The sequence below is a fragment of the Electrona antarctica genome (assembly GCF_951216825.1).
Source record: "Electrona antarctica genome assembly, chromosome: 20".
Classification (NCBI taxonomy): Eukaryota; Metazoa; Chordata; class Actinopteri; order Myctophiformes; family Myctophidae; genus Electrona; species Electrona antarctica.
Genome location: NC_136801.1, coordinates 11,749,962 through 11,769,178, shown reverse-complemented (window position 1 = coordinate 11,769,178; position 19,217 = coordinate 11,749,962). Strand labels below are relative to the sequence as shown.

The following is a 19,217-nucleotide window of genomic DNA, read 5'->3' as shown; positions in this document are numbered from 1 at the left end:
CTGGATACTGGAAATGTAATACTGAATATTAATTTACTAAAGTATGATGAAAGTAGCCTACATATGAAAACAACCATTTTAACCAATCATATGTCGTAGTGGGCGGGATCAATGAAGCCTGTTTGCTGTAGCGTGATTATGAACTGTCAATCACAGCGACTACTGGCCAATTACAGCAGAGCTTTCCTAGAACTGCCGTGGGATCCATAATAACGCCTGCCTGTACTCTTCCTGTTTTACCACGGGACCGAGTTACCCTGGTTCAAATTAAATATGATCCATACAATTACTAAATTAAGTGTGAGAGACGTAAGATTTCCAACGTCTTTGGATCAACATGGTTCAGATGCAATGGTAAGAAGAAGCAGCATGGATCCATAGACGGATGCATTTTTTTTTTGATTGAACTAAAAAAAGGGGACTATCCAGTTGTTTGTTTGTTTATGATTGTTAACATTTCACATTAATTTGCAGCATACCGATCCGGACTATTCAGCCGCATATGTTGTTATTGACACCGATAATGGGCTTAAGGGCTATGGTCTGACATTTACTGTGGGGAGAGGCACAGAGATTGGTAAGATTATGCTCAGATATATCATTATTTGTTATCATTGGTCATATGGGGTTTGTACGGTATGCTATCTGGACAGACGGCTGCAGAACCTGTTGAGTCAGTCAGTTACAAATTACAATACAACATACTAAATACTCAGACTAGTAAATACTTTAAATGCATGTTTACAGTTTTGAATCATCTAGTGCCATCTTGTGGTGATATTTGTTAATACAAGGACAATAATTTGAACTTGGATTTTTACCAAAATACTGCTGCTCCTGCAGTGCTGCTGCATCAGAATATAATATACCTAATTGAGTATATTGTCTGGATGAACTTAGTAAAGGTTTATGGGTGGTCCTGTCAATCTTACGTAGCATGATTGGGCCCACACCTGAGTTCCTAGAAGTTTGATGTGCCCTAAAGCACAGGCTAGTCTTCTCTGGGGTCTGCATACATTTAAAAACATACACAAAACAAAAACTAAATAAAGAAAATAAATTTCAACTGTATAGTCAATATGCATAAATAATAATTTTATGAAGACAAATTAAACTGCATCTAGTGCATGAAGTCCACATAGTGAGGACTGCTTGCCATCCTACAGGGTACAACAAATATAATTCCCAGGTATTTCTTTATTTGCTAGTGATTTCTGTGTCAATCTGGTCATTAGCTGTGGCAAATAATTCCATGTGTTTTTCTAGTTGTGTGTGCCGTGCATGCCCTGTCAGGCCTGATTGTGGGGAAATCCTTAGAGGACATTATCAGAGACTTCCGTGGATTCTACCGCACCCTGACCAGTGATGGACAGATGAGATGGGTCAGTGAGTGAGAGCACACACACACAAACACACACACTTTAATTTCTTTATTTTAGTCCACATTTATAAAATACCTTACAAGGGCCCAAATATTTTTCAGTAGCTTCTGATGTCCTGTACACTCGAAATAATGTGACTCATGCTCAGTGCATAAATCCAAACAGGTTCGGAATATAAACAACAACACATATTGTATTCACAGTCAACATAGGTCATACACTGTCTGCCATATTAGCAACAGCGGGGGAAATAATGATGGGTACAAGAAGCATACACACACAGACACAGTGACTGTGACACACGTCATCAATCAAAACTGACACAACAGACCTTAATTGGTCCCTTCGTTGAAAGCTTTGGGCCGAGAAGTGACGGTGTGACTGTGAAGGTGACATTTATTTTTGCCTTCTTCTGCAATACAGATCGGTCCAGAGAAAGGAGTTATCCACCTGGCCACCGCTGCAGTTCTCAATGCTGTGTGGGACCTGTGGGCAAGGACGGAAGGCAAGGTCGGACACCACTTTTAACCCGTTTAGACCGGGAACCCCTTTTGGTGTTAGTATTATGTTATGCTTTAGCTATTGAAAAATAGCAGATCTACAAGCTCATAGCGCGCCACCGAGTGGCGCGCTACGAGCTTGTAGGTCTGCTATTTTTGAAAAATCGAAGAACGACTGACAGAGAAACATAGCTTTTTCAGAAAACTGTCAGGATGTAGAAGACATTTTTAGAATCTGATCTCAGGTCTAAATGGGTAAACCCGTTTAGACCGGAGGACGCATCTGTCTCATCTGTTGGAAAATAGCATATCTACAAGCTCATAGTGTGGCACCGAGTTCTTTCACAGCAAACATTTTTAACTCTTATCTTTGCTTCTGGGGGTCCCTGGAATACACTATTTTGAGATGCAGTTCGACGGCCAAATACATATCATTTTTGGGGTCCTTGGCATGAAAAGGTTTGAGAGCCACTGACATAGAAACATGTTTTGTTTTTTGTTTTTGTTTTAGAAAACTGTCATGATTTAAAAGACATTGAATGGAATCTGGTCTCAGATCTAAATGGGTTAAATTGGTCTAGACTAGAGACTCTCTCTCTAGAGGGCATTATGATGAGTGTCCCCTTGTATCTTTCCATTAGCATGAGTGCAGTGATGGAAGAAGTACTCAATTTTTTTACTTAAGTAAAAGTATCAATACCCTGAGTCTTAGGGTGCACTCACACGGTTCATGCAATTCTCTGTGCTCGTTGGGTGTTGTGTCATGGCCGCCCAGCGGCCCAATGCATTTCCAATGGAGGTCACATGGTTTGACCCAACATTGTGTTGTGTGAGGGGGAGGGGCGGACGACTGCGCCCCTCCCCCTCACACAACACAATGTTGGGTCAAACCATGTGACCTCCATTGGAAATGCATTGGGCCGCTGGGCGGCCATGACACAACACCCAACGAGCACAGAGAATTGCATGAACCGTGTGAGTGCACCCTTACATGTTTGCTATTCAAAATGTACTTGAGTAAAAGTGCAAAAATATACTTAAGTACTAAAAGTAAAAGTACTCATTATTCACAATGTCCCATTTCACACGTTTTCAATCCTTTCAAAATAGAGATGTCCCGATACTGTATCGGTATCGGAAAAGTATCGGTATCGGCTCATATCGGTATCGGCAAATATGCCAGTCTAACCACAGATCCGACACAGGGGTTAGGGGTTGACACTATGGCAGGTAAATAAAATGTTGGGGCATGTGGAGATTGCTTTCGAGTTGCCCAAACTGCAAGTGCACATATGAGTGAGGAGTCTGCTATTAACAACACGAGATAAAATAAGTAATTTTCTTTTGTTATTATTATAAATATTATTCTCTGGTATCGGTATTCAGTATCGGTATCGGCTAACACAGAAATTGTGGTATCGGGATCGGATCGGGAACGAAAAAAGTGTATCGGGACATCCCTATTTCAAAATATCATGCGACATATTGTGTGCTTGTAGATCGGCTATTTTCAAATAGCTTAAGTTTAAATAAGGATAAGTGGTTAATAAGTAAGTAAGTAAAAATACTGAAAATTTTAAATACCTTAAATGTACTTGGGTACATGTACTGGTACTTGGATACCGTACTTTACACCACTGCTCATAAGTCATACCATTATAACTTCTCTTGCAGCCGCTGTGGAAGCTGCTTGTTGACATGGTGAGTCACTGGGAATTTTACATCGTTGTTCGTTTGCATAATAATCACAGGGAAATATTGAAATGGTCTATTCTGGCGTCTGTCTCAGGATCCGAAGCAGATCATCTCCTGTATCGATTTCAGATATATCACTGATGCCCTTACAGAGCAAGAAGCTTTAGGTAAGGCAGTGGTTTGCTTTAAAAAAAATGGGTCACGATATGTGCAGATGGAGTCACGCACAAAGGGTGCACTCACACGGTTAATGCAATTCTCTGTGCTCGTTGGGTGTTGTGTCATGGCCGCCCAGCGGCCCAATGCATTTCCAATGGAGGTCACATGGTTTGACCCAACATTGTGTTGTGTGAGGGGGAGGGGCGCAGTCGTCCGCCCCTCCCCCTCACACAACACAATGTTGGGTCAAACCATGTGACCTCCATTGGCAATGCATTGGGCGGCCATGACACAACACAACATGCATCCAACGAGCATCCAACGAGCACAGAATTGCATGAAAGGTGTGAGCTCAGCCAAAGACCAACCATAGAAACATTCTGTTCTAGAAACTCTTTATTTCTCTCTCTCTCTCTCTCTCTCTCTCTCTCTCTCTCTCTCTCTCTCTCTCTCTCTCTCTCTCTCTCTCTCAGACATACTGATGAAGGCACAAGAAGGAAAACAGCAGAGAGGTAAGCACACTACAGGGGCACATTAATGGCTCAGATGAAGCTAAAACTGCCACTTCACAAATGAATACAGTCTGAGCTCAAGTGCTTTGGGGTTGCACAGTAGACCCCTATCGTCTGTGACAGCTGTGTTAAATGGATGGCACTTAAGGCTAATTTATACTTCATCGTTTCCCAGAAATAACTGAAAACCAGTTACCGATAGGGTTGGGATCGTTTCTTAATGATTCCCTCTTAATGATTCCTTATCCTGTAATACCTCACTGGTTCTTAAAGTGGAGTACAGGGACCCTCTGGGTTACTTGAAGGGCTTCCAAATGGACCCTTAGTGGCTGTTGAATCTCGAATAGTGTACAAATGGACCCTTAGTGGCCTGTTAACTCTGAGAGTGTACAAATGGACCCTTAGTGGCCTGTTAACTCTGAGAGTGTACAAATGGACCCTTAGTGGCCTGTTAACTCTGAGAGTGTACAAATGGACCCTTAGTGGCCTGTTAACTCTGAGAGTGTACAAATGGACCCTTAGTGGCCTGTTAACTCTGAGAGTGTACAAATGGACCCTTAGTGGCCTGTTAACTCTGAGAGTGTACCAAATGGAACCAAATGGACCCTTAGTGGCCTGTTAACTCTGAGAGTGTACCAAATGGACCCTTAGTGGCCTGTTAACTCTGAGAGTGTACAAATGGAACCAAATGGACCCTCACATGTCCTTATGGTTCCATTTCAGAGTTATGGTGATCCTTCACATTAAAACGTTGAACCTGTGGTATTGTAATTGCATAGCAGACGTGAAGTCTACATACAACTTAGCTCTGACAGAGTGATAAAAAGCGGTTCTGGAAACGGTTCCAAATGTGAATGTTCCTCTGATTCCTCCAGTTCCGTGATCCCAAGCCTAGTTATCGACGATCTATAAAGTAGGCATTGCACTTTAAAGCGCAAATAACGTGCATTTTAAAACTGCTTTTAATATTTAATATCATATTGTTTATGTCCCTCAAAGTTATTTCTAATGGTTTGAGCCTCAATCACCACTCTGATATAACCAGTCCTTGTCATTTCTTTCTGGACTTTGAAAGCAGTTTTAGCTGCATTACCACAATGTCCTGAGGTGGTGGGGGTGCTGATATGCAGATTATTTAATATTTCAGTCATTATAATACTGATACTAGATAAAACCAGGCTTGTTTCCATTCCATGCCAGCTTGGAAAATCAACAATGGTGGACATTGTAAACAAAGTGGAAATGCAAATTTGGAACTGAAGAAGGAAGAATTATACAAAGTAGGGTGACATTGATGACATCACGATGAGGACAAAATCAGTTGAGCTGTTCCTGAGAGCAATTTCCATTAAAACACCTATATGATATGAACGCCTGATTGTTCAAAATTGGTTATTTGTGGGGATAGAAAACACATATGGGAGCCCCAAAAACACAAAATAAATTGAAAAAGTTGAATTTTATGTTATAGGTCCTTTAAGTCAAAATGTATTACCTGTGTGGCCGGTTTTTGTTTTGCCTGCCAGAGGGTCAGATGCTGGAGGAGGGCTATCCTGCCTACACTACATCCTGTGCTTGGCTGGGATACTCAGACCAGCAGCTCAAAAAGGTCGCGGGACATCAAACGTATCTGATGATCAATTTTGACTTGTGATGTCTAAAAAGAGCAACAACTCTTCCAACTAACTGTTGGTCCCATCTGTTTCTGAAGCTTTGCACAGATGCTCTCGCCAGCGGCTGGACCAGGTTTAAGGTGAAGGTAGGGGCCGACCTGCAGGATGACAAGCGCAGGTGCAGCCTGATAAGGCAGATGATTGGACCCACCAACACTTTGGTAAGTCTCATGGATTCAAGCTCCAAGTCGCCACGACTGATCTCAGTCTTTTGGGAAGCAACTATCATTAGTAAAGAAGTATCTTCCATAAAATCTTAATAGTTTCAGACATTTCAGCAAAAGTGTAATGATGCCTGAATATGTGATTTATTCATCTTGTTGGCTTTATGTAGAACAACAGGAACGATGCTGATATTTAAACAGTACATAAAACATACATTTCACATATTGTGTTAAATGTTTAGGAATCAGCACGATAGTGTAGGGGGCTCCTTTCATAATGTTTCACAAATCACACATTATGGCCCCAACACACTACAGGAGTCTTTTTTATTTTTTAATCAACTGTCATTATATCTGTGTGGCTTTCACACTAAACGATTGGTTGCCGACTAGGCATCACACACTGCAAGAGTTCACCAAGATGAGATCCAGAGTGATTCCAGAGTAGACCCGATACATATAGGCTACATCATTTGTTTTTTATTCCAATTCATTTTGACATCTCACGTACGTGCAGGGTGCCGCGATACAAGCGCGAGACCCAAGACCGACACAGGATGCCTCTCTCTCTCTCTCTCTCTCTCACTCTGCATGCACACACACACCGGGCAAAATGTTTGTGATGGCGTAGCCTACATGCCTTATAGCGAGGCAGGACGTTAAATCTTAATTTTCATTAAATAAGACTCTGTCTCTCTCTCTGTATGTGCACACACACACACAGATTATTCAAGTGTGTAACAGCAATGTTGGGCTATAGCTACCAATATGTACGACACAGGGATTTACCCAAGGAATAAAGGTTATATTATCATCTGATCATCTATCGATACAGTCCGTCAGACTGACGGACAGATAGTGGCTGTGAGCAGTGAGCACATGCAGCTGTCTTGTGAAGTTGTGCTCTCATTGGCTGTAATACAGGATTTCTCCCCGATCGGAGCAAATATCGTGCAGTGTGTACCAGCCATTAGGGCAAGACTGTATTTTATCCATGAAGTCTGATCTGTTGAATATGGAATATTATTTTTGCCCTGACCTGTGTCTAATCTTTCCACCTGGTGTCTCTATTTTGGGTTGTCATTATAGGTGATAGATTTTCACATTGCAACATCCTGCGAGCTTGTAGATCGGCTATTTACTCTATTCATGGTCAGGCAGGTCGGCCAAAGTATATCTAGGGCTTAATTGGTTATTATTATTAATGTACTTCCTAACTACATTTAAAATAAATTGGCAAAACAATTAATTCAATTGACAGTTCACATCCATATTGTCTCTGTCGGGTGGAATGTCCAAAACGTACTTTTCGGGATTCAAATTAAAAAATGACAAACGTAGCAGATCCTCAAGCTAGTAGAGCAAGTGTGTGTGTGATGCTGTAGTATGATCAAGTATGGCATTAATTTACAAAAAAACACAAAACGTTAAAATATGGAGATAAGAGGTTTCTACCCGACAGTGACTACCGGTATCCTTTTTTATGTTAGATGATTGATGCCAACCAGAGATGGGATGTGGGGGAAGCCATTACCTGGACCTCCAGCCTGGCTGAGTACAAACCTCTGTGGATCGAGGAGCCGACCTGTCCAGATGACATCCTGGGACATGCTACCATCTCCAAGGTCAATACAAAAGAAGGAAGGGGAGCGAGTAGAGTGCTTTGTTATTTGCAGAGGCGACTCAGATTCCAAAATAGAGCACCAAAGTCTGAAATCACTGCCGCTAGAGGGCGCCATCCCCTGGGTCACAGCATTACTTTCTGTATTGGATTTTGTTATAAGAACTGTTTCAGAAATAAACAAATCACCCCAACAAGGTTACTCTTATAGATACGAAGCATTAACTGATGGTGAAAAGGTACTAATTTATCCAAATAGTAAGATTTTTTGTTTTTGAGCGATGCAGAAGAGCTTCTTTGTGTGTGTGTGTATGCATGTCTGTCTGTCTGTCTGTAAGCACGGAATGTCAGTGATGTCATGTCATGTCATGTCATGTTGTTGACATCATCAGACGTCATCATTGTGTTTCTCCAAACACGTACTTTATTAAATCATCATTAAATTATCATAAACGGCACAGTCACACACACCTGACAGAATCTATGAGGTGATTTTTATTTTATTTGACATGATATCTAAGATTTACCTCTGGGGATTCCGATACAAAATATAATGCTGTGACCCAGGGTCAGTGGGACTTGATGATGTTAGAACTTCGGTACTCTATATTAAGCAGCACCTCTCAATCTTAATTGTACTTTGTCGCATGGTGGTGTCGCTCATTGAATACAACTGATTTGGCAAGTGATACTGTTATGCATTTAAGTAATCTTTCTAACTTGGACTTTTGTTCTTTTCCGTTGCATTGTTGCAGGCTCTGGCTCCACTTGGAATTGGAGTAGCTACAGGGGAGCAGGTCTGTCTGTGGATTTTAAAACTCCTACAGCTTCATGTTTCTTCGTAGCATAACGTGTCGACATCTGACAAATAATTGCTCATGTGATGATGAGTTAAATGTTAACATCCCGTCCCAGTGTCACAACAGGGTGATGTTCAAGCAGTTCCTGCAGGCGTCGGCCCTGCAGTTTGTCCAGATAGACAGCTGCCGTCTGGGCAGCGTCAACGAGAACCTGGCCGTGCTGCTGATGGCTCACAAGTTCCAGGGTAAGACCAGGGTTGTCCCAACAGGTAGCGATGGCTGCTTTAATTCTTCACTTTTCCCCTCTTAACCCATTGAGACCTGGAACGCATCCATGTCACGTTAGCGTTTAACCACATTAACCATTAACCCATTTTGGGGCGGGAACCCCTTTTGGTGTTTAAAACATTGTTATAATTTAGCTATTGAAAAATAGCAGATCTACAAGCTCATAGCGCGCCACCGAGTGGCGCGCTATGAACTTGTAGGTCTACTATTTTTGAAAAATCGTTAAAATGTGCCTCAAATCTTTCCGAAAATTGTCATGATTTAGAAAACTTTTTTTTTTAAATTTCGACGTCAGGCCTGAATGGGTTAAATGTGTTTAATGCAGAGCACTAGAGGTTCACATTTGTTTTGACATCATCGTCAAAAAAGGTGGAAACCTCGCATTTCGAGTCTTCGACCTTGCGGATCTTCTACTTTTGATGCTTTTGTGTGATACTGTAGTATGATCAAGTAGGGCGTTAATTTACGAAAATAAAATAAAAGTTAGATTAGAATATGGAGATAGGTTTCTGCCTCCTTTCTTTAGCAAAAGAACAGCAACAATAACTAATATCAGGACAAGAGTTCTAAGTTAATTTCCTTTGTAGGCATCATAGTGGGGGAAAACTAAGCCGGTGAACATAAAGAAGGCCCAAGGCAGCTCTGTTCAGTTCAAGTGGAAAACTAGGGATGCACCGATATGGAAATTCTTTGCCGATACCGATGTTTAGAATTATTTAGCCAATAGGCCTATCTCACAGCCCGCTTTTCACGCCCACTTCCGGTAAATAGTGGTGTCTTTAACATTAGCATTTACACGTTTTTTTCTCTGGAGAGTCTAAGTACATTTTCTAATGTAAAAATGTGACAGACCAATATTATTATGAAGCAAACAAGATGGTAAATCAGCTCGAACAGATAGAACAAACCTTACCTTGAGAAAACAAAAGTTGTAGACTTCTTAAATTACCTATGTTAACATGTAGCGTCTATGGAGTGACGTCACGCTATCACCACTAACCCCAAAAGGGGGCGTATTAAGGGGGGCGGGGAAATTCTGTGAGATAGGCTTATAGCCGATATTGTTACCAGTTACCAACATTCGTTTATTTAGTTTTGGTGTTATTATATGTGACAGATACATCGGTGCATCCATATTGAAAACCTTTCATTCCATAAAGCAAGAACAAAATGCAGGTGACCCACGCAGCGCTTCTTCATCTATTATCTAATAACTAATCAGTTCTTCCCAGACATGTCCATCAAAGCAACATAAAACAAGATTTCCAATGAATTGACTCAGATTAGAATGAACCACTTTCGTGCATCCGGCTTTGTCAAGTGTCTATATACGAACACAATTGCACCGTGTTAGGGGGAGGGATTCGAGGAAGCCGGGCGGGGAGGGTGATATTTGTCACAGCCTACGGGCTGTGGCAGCACCTGTCAGCAAGGAGTTAGTTAGTAGGATACAACAGCAGCAGTGACAGAACACAAATGTGTGTGGGGATGAATCAATTGGCATATAACGATTAAATTGAGGAAAACAAATGTGTTGAAAAATAATTAACCACTTTCAAACGGCTGTCCCTGTTTTGGGCATCATTATAGGCATTAGGCAAACAAAGAATAGCAGTAAACAGTCAATTGTAAGCCTGTGAGCTTGTAGATTGGCTTATTCTTTTCCAAGTATAAAATAGGGAATAGCCTATAGTGGATGTCATATCCGTTTCGATGCTGTATAAAGATGGTTAACAATGTTTCTCACTTCTTTGTCAGTGCCTGTGTGTCCCCACGCTGGAGGAGTTGGTCTGTGTGAGCTTGTTCAACACCTGATCCTGTTCGACTATATCTCGGTGTCTGCAAACCTCGACAACCGGTGAGAACGTTATTTGTGTTTGCTGTCCGTTCCACCTGCTGGCTGTCACAGATTACCACAATTATGGGACATATCCTTATCTTTTAGGATGTGTGAATATGTTGACCACCTCCATGAGCATTTCACCTCTCCTGTTGTAATCCGCAACGCCCACTACATGACCCCCAAGGTACGTAAGAGTCAAGAGAGCATATTGTATATGGTAACACACTACCCTTACTGTGTATACCTAGAACAAGGGTTCCCAAATATTTCAGGCAGCGACCCCCAAAATAATATTTTAACTAGGGACCCACCCTACCAAATTACATTTAGTTTGACTCGATTCCACAGATAAACATTGTGAAAATAGAGATATAGTACTTTATTGTCAGTTCACACTGATATTTGTCTTGCGACCCAGCAGCCAAGTATGCAAGGCGTGAGGCGTGAACTTGAAGATCGTCTATTTTCACAATGTTTGCCTTTTTCTTACATACTACCGTATTTAAGAATTTGGCCAATTTGGTATTAAAAGGTCTTAAATTTTAACTTTAGAAATGTGCGCGACTATGCGTCAGTCGCCTCCCGTGTGAAAAGGCCTTTAGGCTGTTTACATCTGTTAAATGTATTTCACTATGCATTTTGTTACATCTACTACTTCATTATGCAAATTAACTTAAATCTTGTTCTTGTACCTGTTCAGAGTTCTTCTAAATGGATTGCTTCAGGCAGTCTGTCTAGCAGTGGCTACATGTGATTATTTTTGTTGGCAGGATCCAGGCTATTCTTGTGAGATGTTTGAGTCATCTGTGCAAGCACACCAGTACCCGGAGGGGGAGACATGGAAGAAGCTCTTAAAAAAATGAGGGATGCTTTTGAAATTATCCAAGGGTTGCAAATGATGCAGTCGGATCACTGAGATCACTTTAACTGATGCTAAACAGAAATAGTAGTATCTAGTCTTAAATACCAGGTTTTTACAACTTTGATCATTTTAATTTTGTGTTAACCCATTTAGGCCTGACGTTGAAAAAAAATAAACCATTTGTGAAATATCTATGTTTTTATATCAGTGGTGCTCAACCTATTTCATTTCAAGGACCCCAAAATGTATATTGTAATTGGCCCCCCATCTGAAAATATGTAATTCTAGCGACCCAGCAAAAGCAAAGATTTGAGTTAAAAACGTTTGCTCTGAAAGAATATATATTCAAAGATTTGCAACACATTTAAGATCTTTCAAAAATAGCAGATCTACAAGCTCATAGCACAGCACTCGGTGCCACGCTATGAGCTTGTAGATCTGCTATTTTTCAACAGCTAAAGCATAACATAATGCTTAAAACACCAAAATGGGTTTCCGTCCTGAATGGGTTTGGTTCTCGGGCCGTGACCCCCCCCAAAAATAATCATATTTGAACTGGATTGTGGGGAATTGTAACAGTTAAGGCATTGCATTTTGTTTGTAGGTTTCCTTTTGGGTATTAGAAGTATTCAAATTCCTTGACACTTCACTGTTATCTGCCCGCAAAATCAGACCAACAGGTTTAGATTAGAACCACTGTTTATTCCTTTTTCTATGCAAGCTTTTTTTTTATTTAAATAGGTTTGTGAACTGATCAGCGAAATGCTAATGAAAGCTTGTGGCTGAAACATCTAATTTGTGCCTTGCTGTGCAAAATATGGAAAAAGTCAAAGAAATAACCATTTCTTATATAAAATACGTTCCAATCAATAATCCACCAAACCATTCTATAAATTATTTATTTACAGATTTAGATATTAACTGTTTAAACAAGATGAACATTCATTAAAAATGAATACATGTGTGGTAGTTACCAAAGAGATCTCCAGCCATAAATTCAGAGTAGTCTTTCTACTATGAGACGTTATATACACCGGTATGGTATACCACTAAACTTGAGTTCAAAATGTTCATATTATTCACCGGTTCTTTATGAAAATGTTGGTGAAATGTGTCCGGAGGTACTGTACAGTGTGACGTAGAGCCTAAATCTAATGAATGTATGAATCTGATATTTGATCTTTGAAGATTTAAACGGCCATCTGCATTTTGATAGCGGGATGGGGATTATAGTCACAGATCTCAAAGTCATCTGCACAGAAATCATTGATGTTCTCCACCTTCCTGAGGATCTTCAGTTTGGGAAACGGGCGAATCTCCCTCTGGAGCTGCAATAGGAGGATAGGATACACAATTTAGACGGAAATCCATACGCAACGAACTCAGCCTAAAAAACATACAGGTACGGTACTATAGATTTTTGCTTATGATGACTGGACAGTTTTTTTTGCATTCAGCATGACAACAGTGAGTTCTCTTTTTAATTTCTTCTCCCTGTCTTTACTATAAAAAGGACAAACATTTTGGCTGTCCAGACACTGACAAAGGCTGGATAGCTGAAACGTTTGTCCTTCATTGTAAAGACATGGACAGTTTTATGGGACATGGACAGTTTTATGGGACATAAATATAATAATTGGGAGGTTCAACATGTTATTCTTCTAAGAATATTCTTATTCTTTAGTGAAATTATTATTAAAAATATGAAAGATCTAATTGTAATTGGGACTCACCGGTGACTCTGTCTAGGAGCAGCATAAGGTTCAACCATAAATTGTTCTTATTCACGCACCTGTGTTTTGAGAGGTTCAATGTGGTTGATATAGACGTGAGCATCCCCCAGGGTGTGCACAAAGTCACCAGGCTGGAACAACATAGAATGGATCCTAATTTTCAATATAAACAACTGGTCTCTGAAGGGCCTCCCAGCCTCCCTCGCGTAGAGTTGTATACCAGTATCGTAAAAGCTGCCGATAGCCCGATACTGCCTAAAATTTTGGTATCTGCAACGTCTATGCCAATACGATACCACATAATTTATCACATGATAATCATGCAATTTACAGTAATATTTTTGTATTATTAATTACTTGTAGCTGCCTCCTAGATCAGTGGTTCTCAAACCTTTAAATGTATAGGACCCCCATAACTGTACAAATGGAATCTATGGGTCCATTTGGTTCCATTTGTACACACTCAGAGTTACAGACCAAGGAACTCTGAAGGTCCCTGAACCCCACTTTGAGAACCACTGTCCAAGATTTGTTTAAATTACACACTGGCCATCGTGGTATGATGGTGTCGGATCGGTGCTCTGTATCGACCGATACGCAAGTTATGTCGGAATCGGGAAGGAAAAAATATATATCACCAGTAAGAGGCCTTAATATAGGCGATGAGCAACCGCAGGGCTGAGACACTCTACCGGAATAATGTCACTTCATTATGTCAGCACTGTCACAGAAGTTTCATTTTAAGTGGTCTCATATCATAGAGTATATATATAATAGAGACTGAACTGGCGCGAAGCTCCGCCCCCCCAGCTATTCATGTCAGTGGAAGTTGCTCAGTGGCGTTTTGAAGCACCCGGAAGACTGCCGGAAGTCCCTCCCAGGACCTCAACTTTGAGGTCCTGAGTGACGTAGGGCAACTGAGCGCTCAACGTTAAAGCCCAGCTGCACGGGGTTTCCCGGTCATGAATCCACGGGTCCGCCTGTAGTCCCTCCTCCTACCACTAGGACCCAGAGCTTCAACGTTGGAAAGTCTGCCTGCCCCCTTGTCTCATATAAGCAACACAAAAATAAATAAACTGTCTCAGCGATATTGTCAGGTAGTTGTCTCTGTGTCGTCACAACTGTAAATATACTGTCTCAGAAATTTGTAATAATTCGACGGCAGTAACATTAGCGTTTTCTCTCAGTCAGTTGATTCTTTATATCCATATGAGTCAAACCACCGCGATTACAATCTTAATACTTGCACAAACCAACTATTTTATAAGAACAATATTGATGACGTAACCAAGATATTCGACAAGTTAGCTATATTTTATATACAGAGATTTAGAAGGAATAAGCCAAAGTTGTGATGCGACATTTCCTGGTTCAGTAGCGCTCCGCTGTTGTAGCTGACACTTTCTGGAGTGGGCAGTGGCTTTACAGGCTTCTGCTGGCGTGTGTGTGTGTGTGTGTGTGTGTGTGTGTGTGTGTGTGTGTGTGTGTGTGTGTGTGTGTGTGTGTGTGTGTGTGTGTGTGTGTGTGTGTGGTGGCAAAACACGAGGCTTCTGCCGGCGTGTGTGTGTAGTTAGTGGCAAAACATGTGTCGCCCGTGTGTTGTGTATGTGTGCAGCATTACATGGAGAGTGTGAGGCGTTACAGCGTAACTGCCCGTTTGCATATTAAGTGCGACTTGCCGTCGCAATTATCAATGCTTCTCTACCTTCTAGTAAACAAAACGAACGCCCCCTCACCTTCAGTCCTGTGATGTGTGCGATCATGTAGGTTAGAAGGGCATAACTGGCGATGTTGAAGGGCACTCCCAAACCCATGTCCCCTGAACGCTGGTACAGCTGGCACGACAGCTCCCCGTCACACACGTAGAACTGGCACAGGGCATGGCAGGGGGGCAGCGCCATGAGGGACAGATCTGCACCAACACACACAAGGCAACAGGTCAACTGAACGGCATTAAGTCTAACATTAACAGACTAGACACTTTGTGCACCCCCAAATAATTTAGGGGTACAAATTCATAAACATTTAGTTGCGGTCAGGCAGAAACCTTGAAACACACAAGTATGCATATCTACAAGCTCACAACTCATCGTGATGCTATTTGTTTTCACTTTTACTTTGTTTTTAAAATAATAACCATGTTTGGGACATGTTTCCACCACAAAGTTTTAAACCGTGTCCATTTATTACCTTTGGGGTTCCAAGCACACATGATAATCCTCCTGTCCTCTGGGTTGGTTTTAATAGTGTCAATGACTTTCTGCAGCTGGTCAACACCTTGTCCTGTGTAATCTACAGAGAGGAGGTATTGATTTGTAATGCACTCAACAACTGTATTCATTAGAAACATTGGATTTTATGTTTGGAAACAGTAAGGTCACATGTGGGTGAGATTCAAACATCTTCACCAGTGTTGTTTTTGGCATCAAATTTCTGTTTTAGTCATAGTCTCTTGAATAGTTTTCACTTAGTTTTAGTCACATTTTAGTCACCTGGAATGTGTTAGTGTTAGTTTAGTTTTAGTCGACTAAATGGCATGAGATTTTAGTCGACTAAATCTACAGTTGATTTAGTCGACTAAAATGTGTTTTGGCAGTCCTTGATGCCGTCATAATGGCTGATTTTACATTTGCTGAAAATAGCCGATCTACAAGCTCACAACGCGTCGCGCTGCGACGCGTTGTGAGCTTGTAGATCGGCTATTTTCAGCATGCAACCAAGTGTAAAATGACTTATACTGGATCTCTTGTCCACTAGTCCCTTCCTAACATTTTAGTCTAGTTTTTATTTGTTGACTAAATTGTCAGTATATTTAGTCTTAGTTTTAGTCATCACAGCTTAGTTTTCATTTAGTTTCCATTTAGTTTTCGTCAGTGAAAAAGGGTAGTCGACGAACATTTTTCGTCTTAGTTTTAGTCGACGAAAACAACACTGATGCGTGCTTCGTGTGATAAACTGCACCTGCATGCATGTCTGTGTACTCCGCTCCGTAATGCCTCCATTGGAAGCCGTAGACCGGTCCCAGGTCTCCCTCCTCGCGGTCCGTGAACCCGCTCTTGTCCAGGAACTGCCGTGATCCATTGGCATCCCAAATCTTGACCCCTTTTTCTGACAGCTCCTTGGCATTTGTTGAACCCTGAGAAAGGACCCCAATTTGAGAACCACTGCTTTATATCAACTTTGAAACGGTAACATTATTAATGGTAATTGAAAATAACATTTATATCCTCACCTTGATAAACCACAGTAGCTCTTCTAGAATTCCTTTCCAAAAGACTCTTTTAGTCGTCAGCAAGGGAAACTGATCTGTAAAGATTACAGTAGGATAATTATCTCCAAGAAGGCCAAGATCCTCTAAAATGTTTGCCTAAGATGACAAAATAGGGACGCCAGGTTATTACTATTTAGGACGGGAGTGGGCACTAGTAAGCAAGAGTGGGCACCTTGATGTCAAATTGGCCATTTCTTTCCCCCAAAATGGTAAAAAATAAAAAATATTTGGAAACTGCAGTCTTAAGTAATGTAAAGTACATACAATTAGAACACTTGAAAATTAGACGATTTATATTTCTAAAATTGCAACAATATTTCTACAGATGCCGGTCACTGTCATTGATAATCATCCCAAATGATGCAATAACAAACAGTGGTGGAAAGTAAATAAGTACATTTACTCAAGTGCTGTAGTAAAGTACAACTTTGATAGTCTTGAAGTATTTCCTTCTTTTTTTTTACACTTTATAGTAGGCTATATAAAGCTACATCTGGTCCATAACTCTATTAGTGCAACTTAATGCAACGGCAGCAAAGTTCCATATATGGATCAGAGCTATCTCGGAGGTAAGTATTGTACTTTTTACTACAATTATTTCTTTGACAGTTTTAGTTACTTATCAGATTTGGATTAACCAACTAAACACTTTGTACTTCAGGAATTTGAGGATTTTTTAAATATGTGAAATTAGACTACATCATGAGTACTTTTTTGGTACTTTAATTCAGTACATTTTGATGCATCACTTGTACTTTTACTCAGGTACATTTTGAATACAGGACTAGAGAAGAGTATTTCATCCATCACTGAATATGTGACAACCAGAGCCATAATAGAATGACAACAACCCAGAAGAAAGCCCCCTCTCTCTCTTACCTCGGAGACTGTATCTCCCCTGAGAACCGAACACAGAGACTACTCCTGTTCCAGTTCTGTCTCCCTTGCGGTGTCCGTGTTGCAGAATGTACTCAATCTGCTTCAGATAGCCGCGCTCATCACAGAACAGACCGAACGAACCCGTTTCCACGTTCTTTCCGTCTTCTTTTTTAAGTTCTTCTTTTTGTTCCGCCGCATGTATTTCTGACGTGGCAGGCATTTTGCTATTCCTCACAGAAACTATTCACTTTGTTAAAGTTTTGGCTGAATATGCAACGCGAACACAAGTTGGGTTTGTTATAATGATGATGAATAAATTCCCGCGTTCTTTTTTTGGACCGGGGCCGCACCTCCCTAAGTCACGTTACCATGAACGGCCAATGAGCATGGGCCAATGAGGCAATGATCAGCTCAAAAACACTTCCTTGTTGTGAACATTCTCGCGCCTCTTCCCTTGCGTCTAGCCAATAAGGGAAAGGCGCGCACATTTTAGTCACGCCTCTGTGGTGATGTTTCGCCCACTAAAATCACACAGCCTTTACTGCGTGTCACCCCCCACCCCACATCTCTCTCCCCCCATTTCCTGTCAGCCTACTTTCATCTATCCCTCTATTAATACAAAGGAGAAAAAAAAGGCGAAAAAATATCACATTGATTCATTGATTGAAGAATGTATTAACAGATTGGAGTAGGCTACAGTACATTTCAAGCACAACTCAATACAAAACTTAACTGTGGACGACACCATAATAAAGCATTACACTTGTTTACAATAGGGTCCACCATGTTCAATTAATCATAACATTTAGAGACGTACAAATAAACACTTCTATATAGCCATAAACAGGAACTCATCATATATTATCAAATACAATAAAATCAAACTATAATTAACTCAATGTCTGTCTGTCTGTCTGTCTGAATGCGTGTCTGTGTGTCACACACTGCCTGCAACAATCAATCACTCCCACTCTTCACACAGGAATTGACCATAATAATATGGAGGTCTTAACGAAGCCCCTTTTCCCATTTAACAAATTACAAATTACTTTATTAGTGAATTAAAACGCCGACTTAAAACGCGCAACCTCACACACCTCCGCCCCTTAGCGACACCTGCATCACAGGCCACCGTTCTCGCTGGTACCCCACTGGCATGCTTCCTCTAGCTACCGCCGCAACACAACAAACAGTGCCCTATACAATTTTGCACAAAACAGTGGCACACAGACACAGTACACAGCACACTTTCTTTCACCCGGCCGTCGCAACTACACACACACTGACGGAGCCACAGCTTCATTCACACGTTGCCTTCCGCCAGCCCAGGTAAACAATTCCTTCCAGCTACTTTGTGTGTGTGTGTGTGTGTGTGTGTGTGTGTGTGTGTGTGTGTGTGTGTGTGTGTGTGTGTGTGTGTGGCTAATTGATAGTTTAGGGGTCCTGGGGGGAGTTGAAGTTCCAGGGGGGTCCCCAGCTAAATGATAGTTTAGAACCAAATGGAACCACACCAAATGAACCGTAACGGCTCCATTTACACTCTCAAAGTTACATTCACATGTAACTGACAAATGGACCCATTTACACTCTCAGAGTTAAATTAACATTGCTTTATGCTTTTAGTCTGTGGGCTAATAAGTGTCAATGTTGCGGTCCCTGCCATGAACATATTTCCCTACCATTTCCCTACTATTTGTACGTCTCTAAATGTTTTGATGATTTGAACATGGTGGACCCTATTGGAAACAAGTGTAATGCTTAATTGGGTCGTCCACTCACAGTTAACAGCCTTTGTATTGAGTTTGTGCTTGAAATGTACTGTAATTCTGCAAACT

The 19,217-nt window shown here is 41.1% G+C and overlaps 2 protein-coding genes across 2 annotated transcripts; one reads left to right on the top strand and one right to left on the bottom strand.

Moving 5' to 3' along the window:
- Positions 1-219: 219 nt before the first annotated feature.
- On the top strand, positions 220-11,664 carry enosf1 (enolase superfamily member 1). The gene is made up of 15 exons (XM_079489585.1): positions 220-354; positions 475-577; positions 1,267-1,382; positions 1,806-1,892; positions 3,557-3,583; positions 3,672-3,744; positions 4,210-4,248; positions 5,775-5,857; positions 5,960-6,082; positions 7,576-7,710; positions 8,462-8,503; positions 8,622-8,751; positions 10,553-10,652; positions 10,740-10,821; positions 11,408-11,664. The coding sequence occupies exons 1-15, from the start codon at positions 274-276 to the stop codon at positions 11,498-11,500; spliced, it is 1,314 nt and encodes a 437-aa protein (XP_079345711.1). The 5' UTR covers positions 220-273; the 3' UTR covers positions 11,501-11,664.
- A 718-nt stretch (positions 11,665-12,382) lies between these two features.
- Positions 12,383-17,732, bottom strand: tyms (thymidylate synthetase). Its single transcript, XM_079489136.1, has 7 exons — positions 17,383-17,732; positions 16,465-16,538; positions 16,194-16,368; positions 15,423-15,524; positions 14,969-15,144; positions 13,292-13,363; positions 12,383-12,827 (listed from the first exon to the last, which is right to left on the bottom strand). Exons 1-7 carry the CDS (start codon positions 17,600-17,602, stop codon positions 12,690-12,692), a joined length of 957 nt encoding a protein of 318 aa, XP_079345262.1. The 5' UTR covers positions 17,603-17,732; the 3' UTR covers positions 12,383-12,689.
- Positions 17,733-19,217: the final 1,485 nt, after the last annotated feature.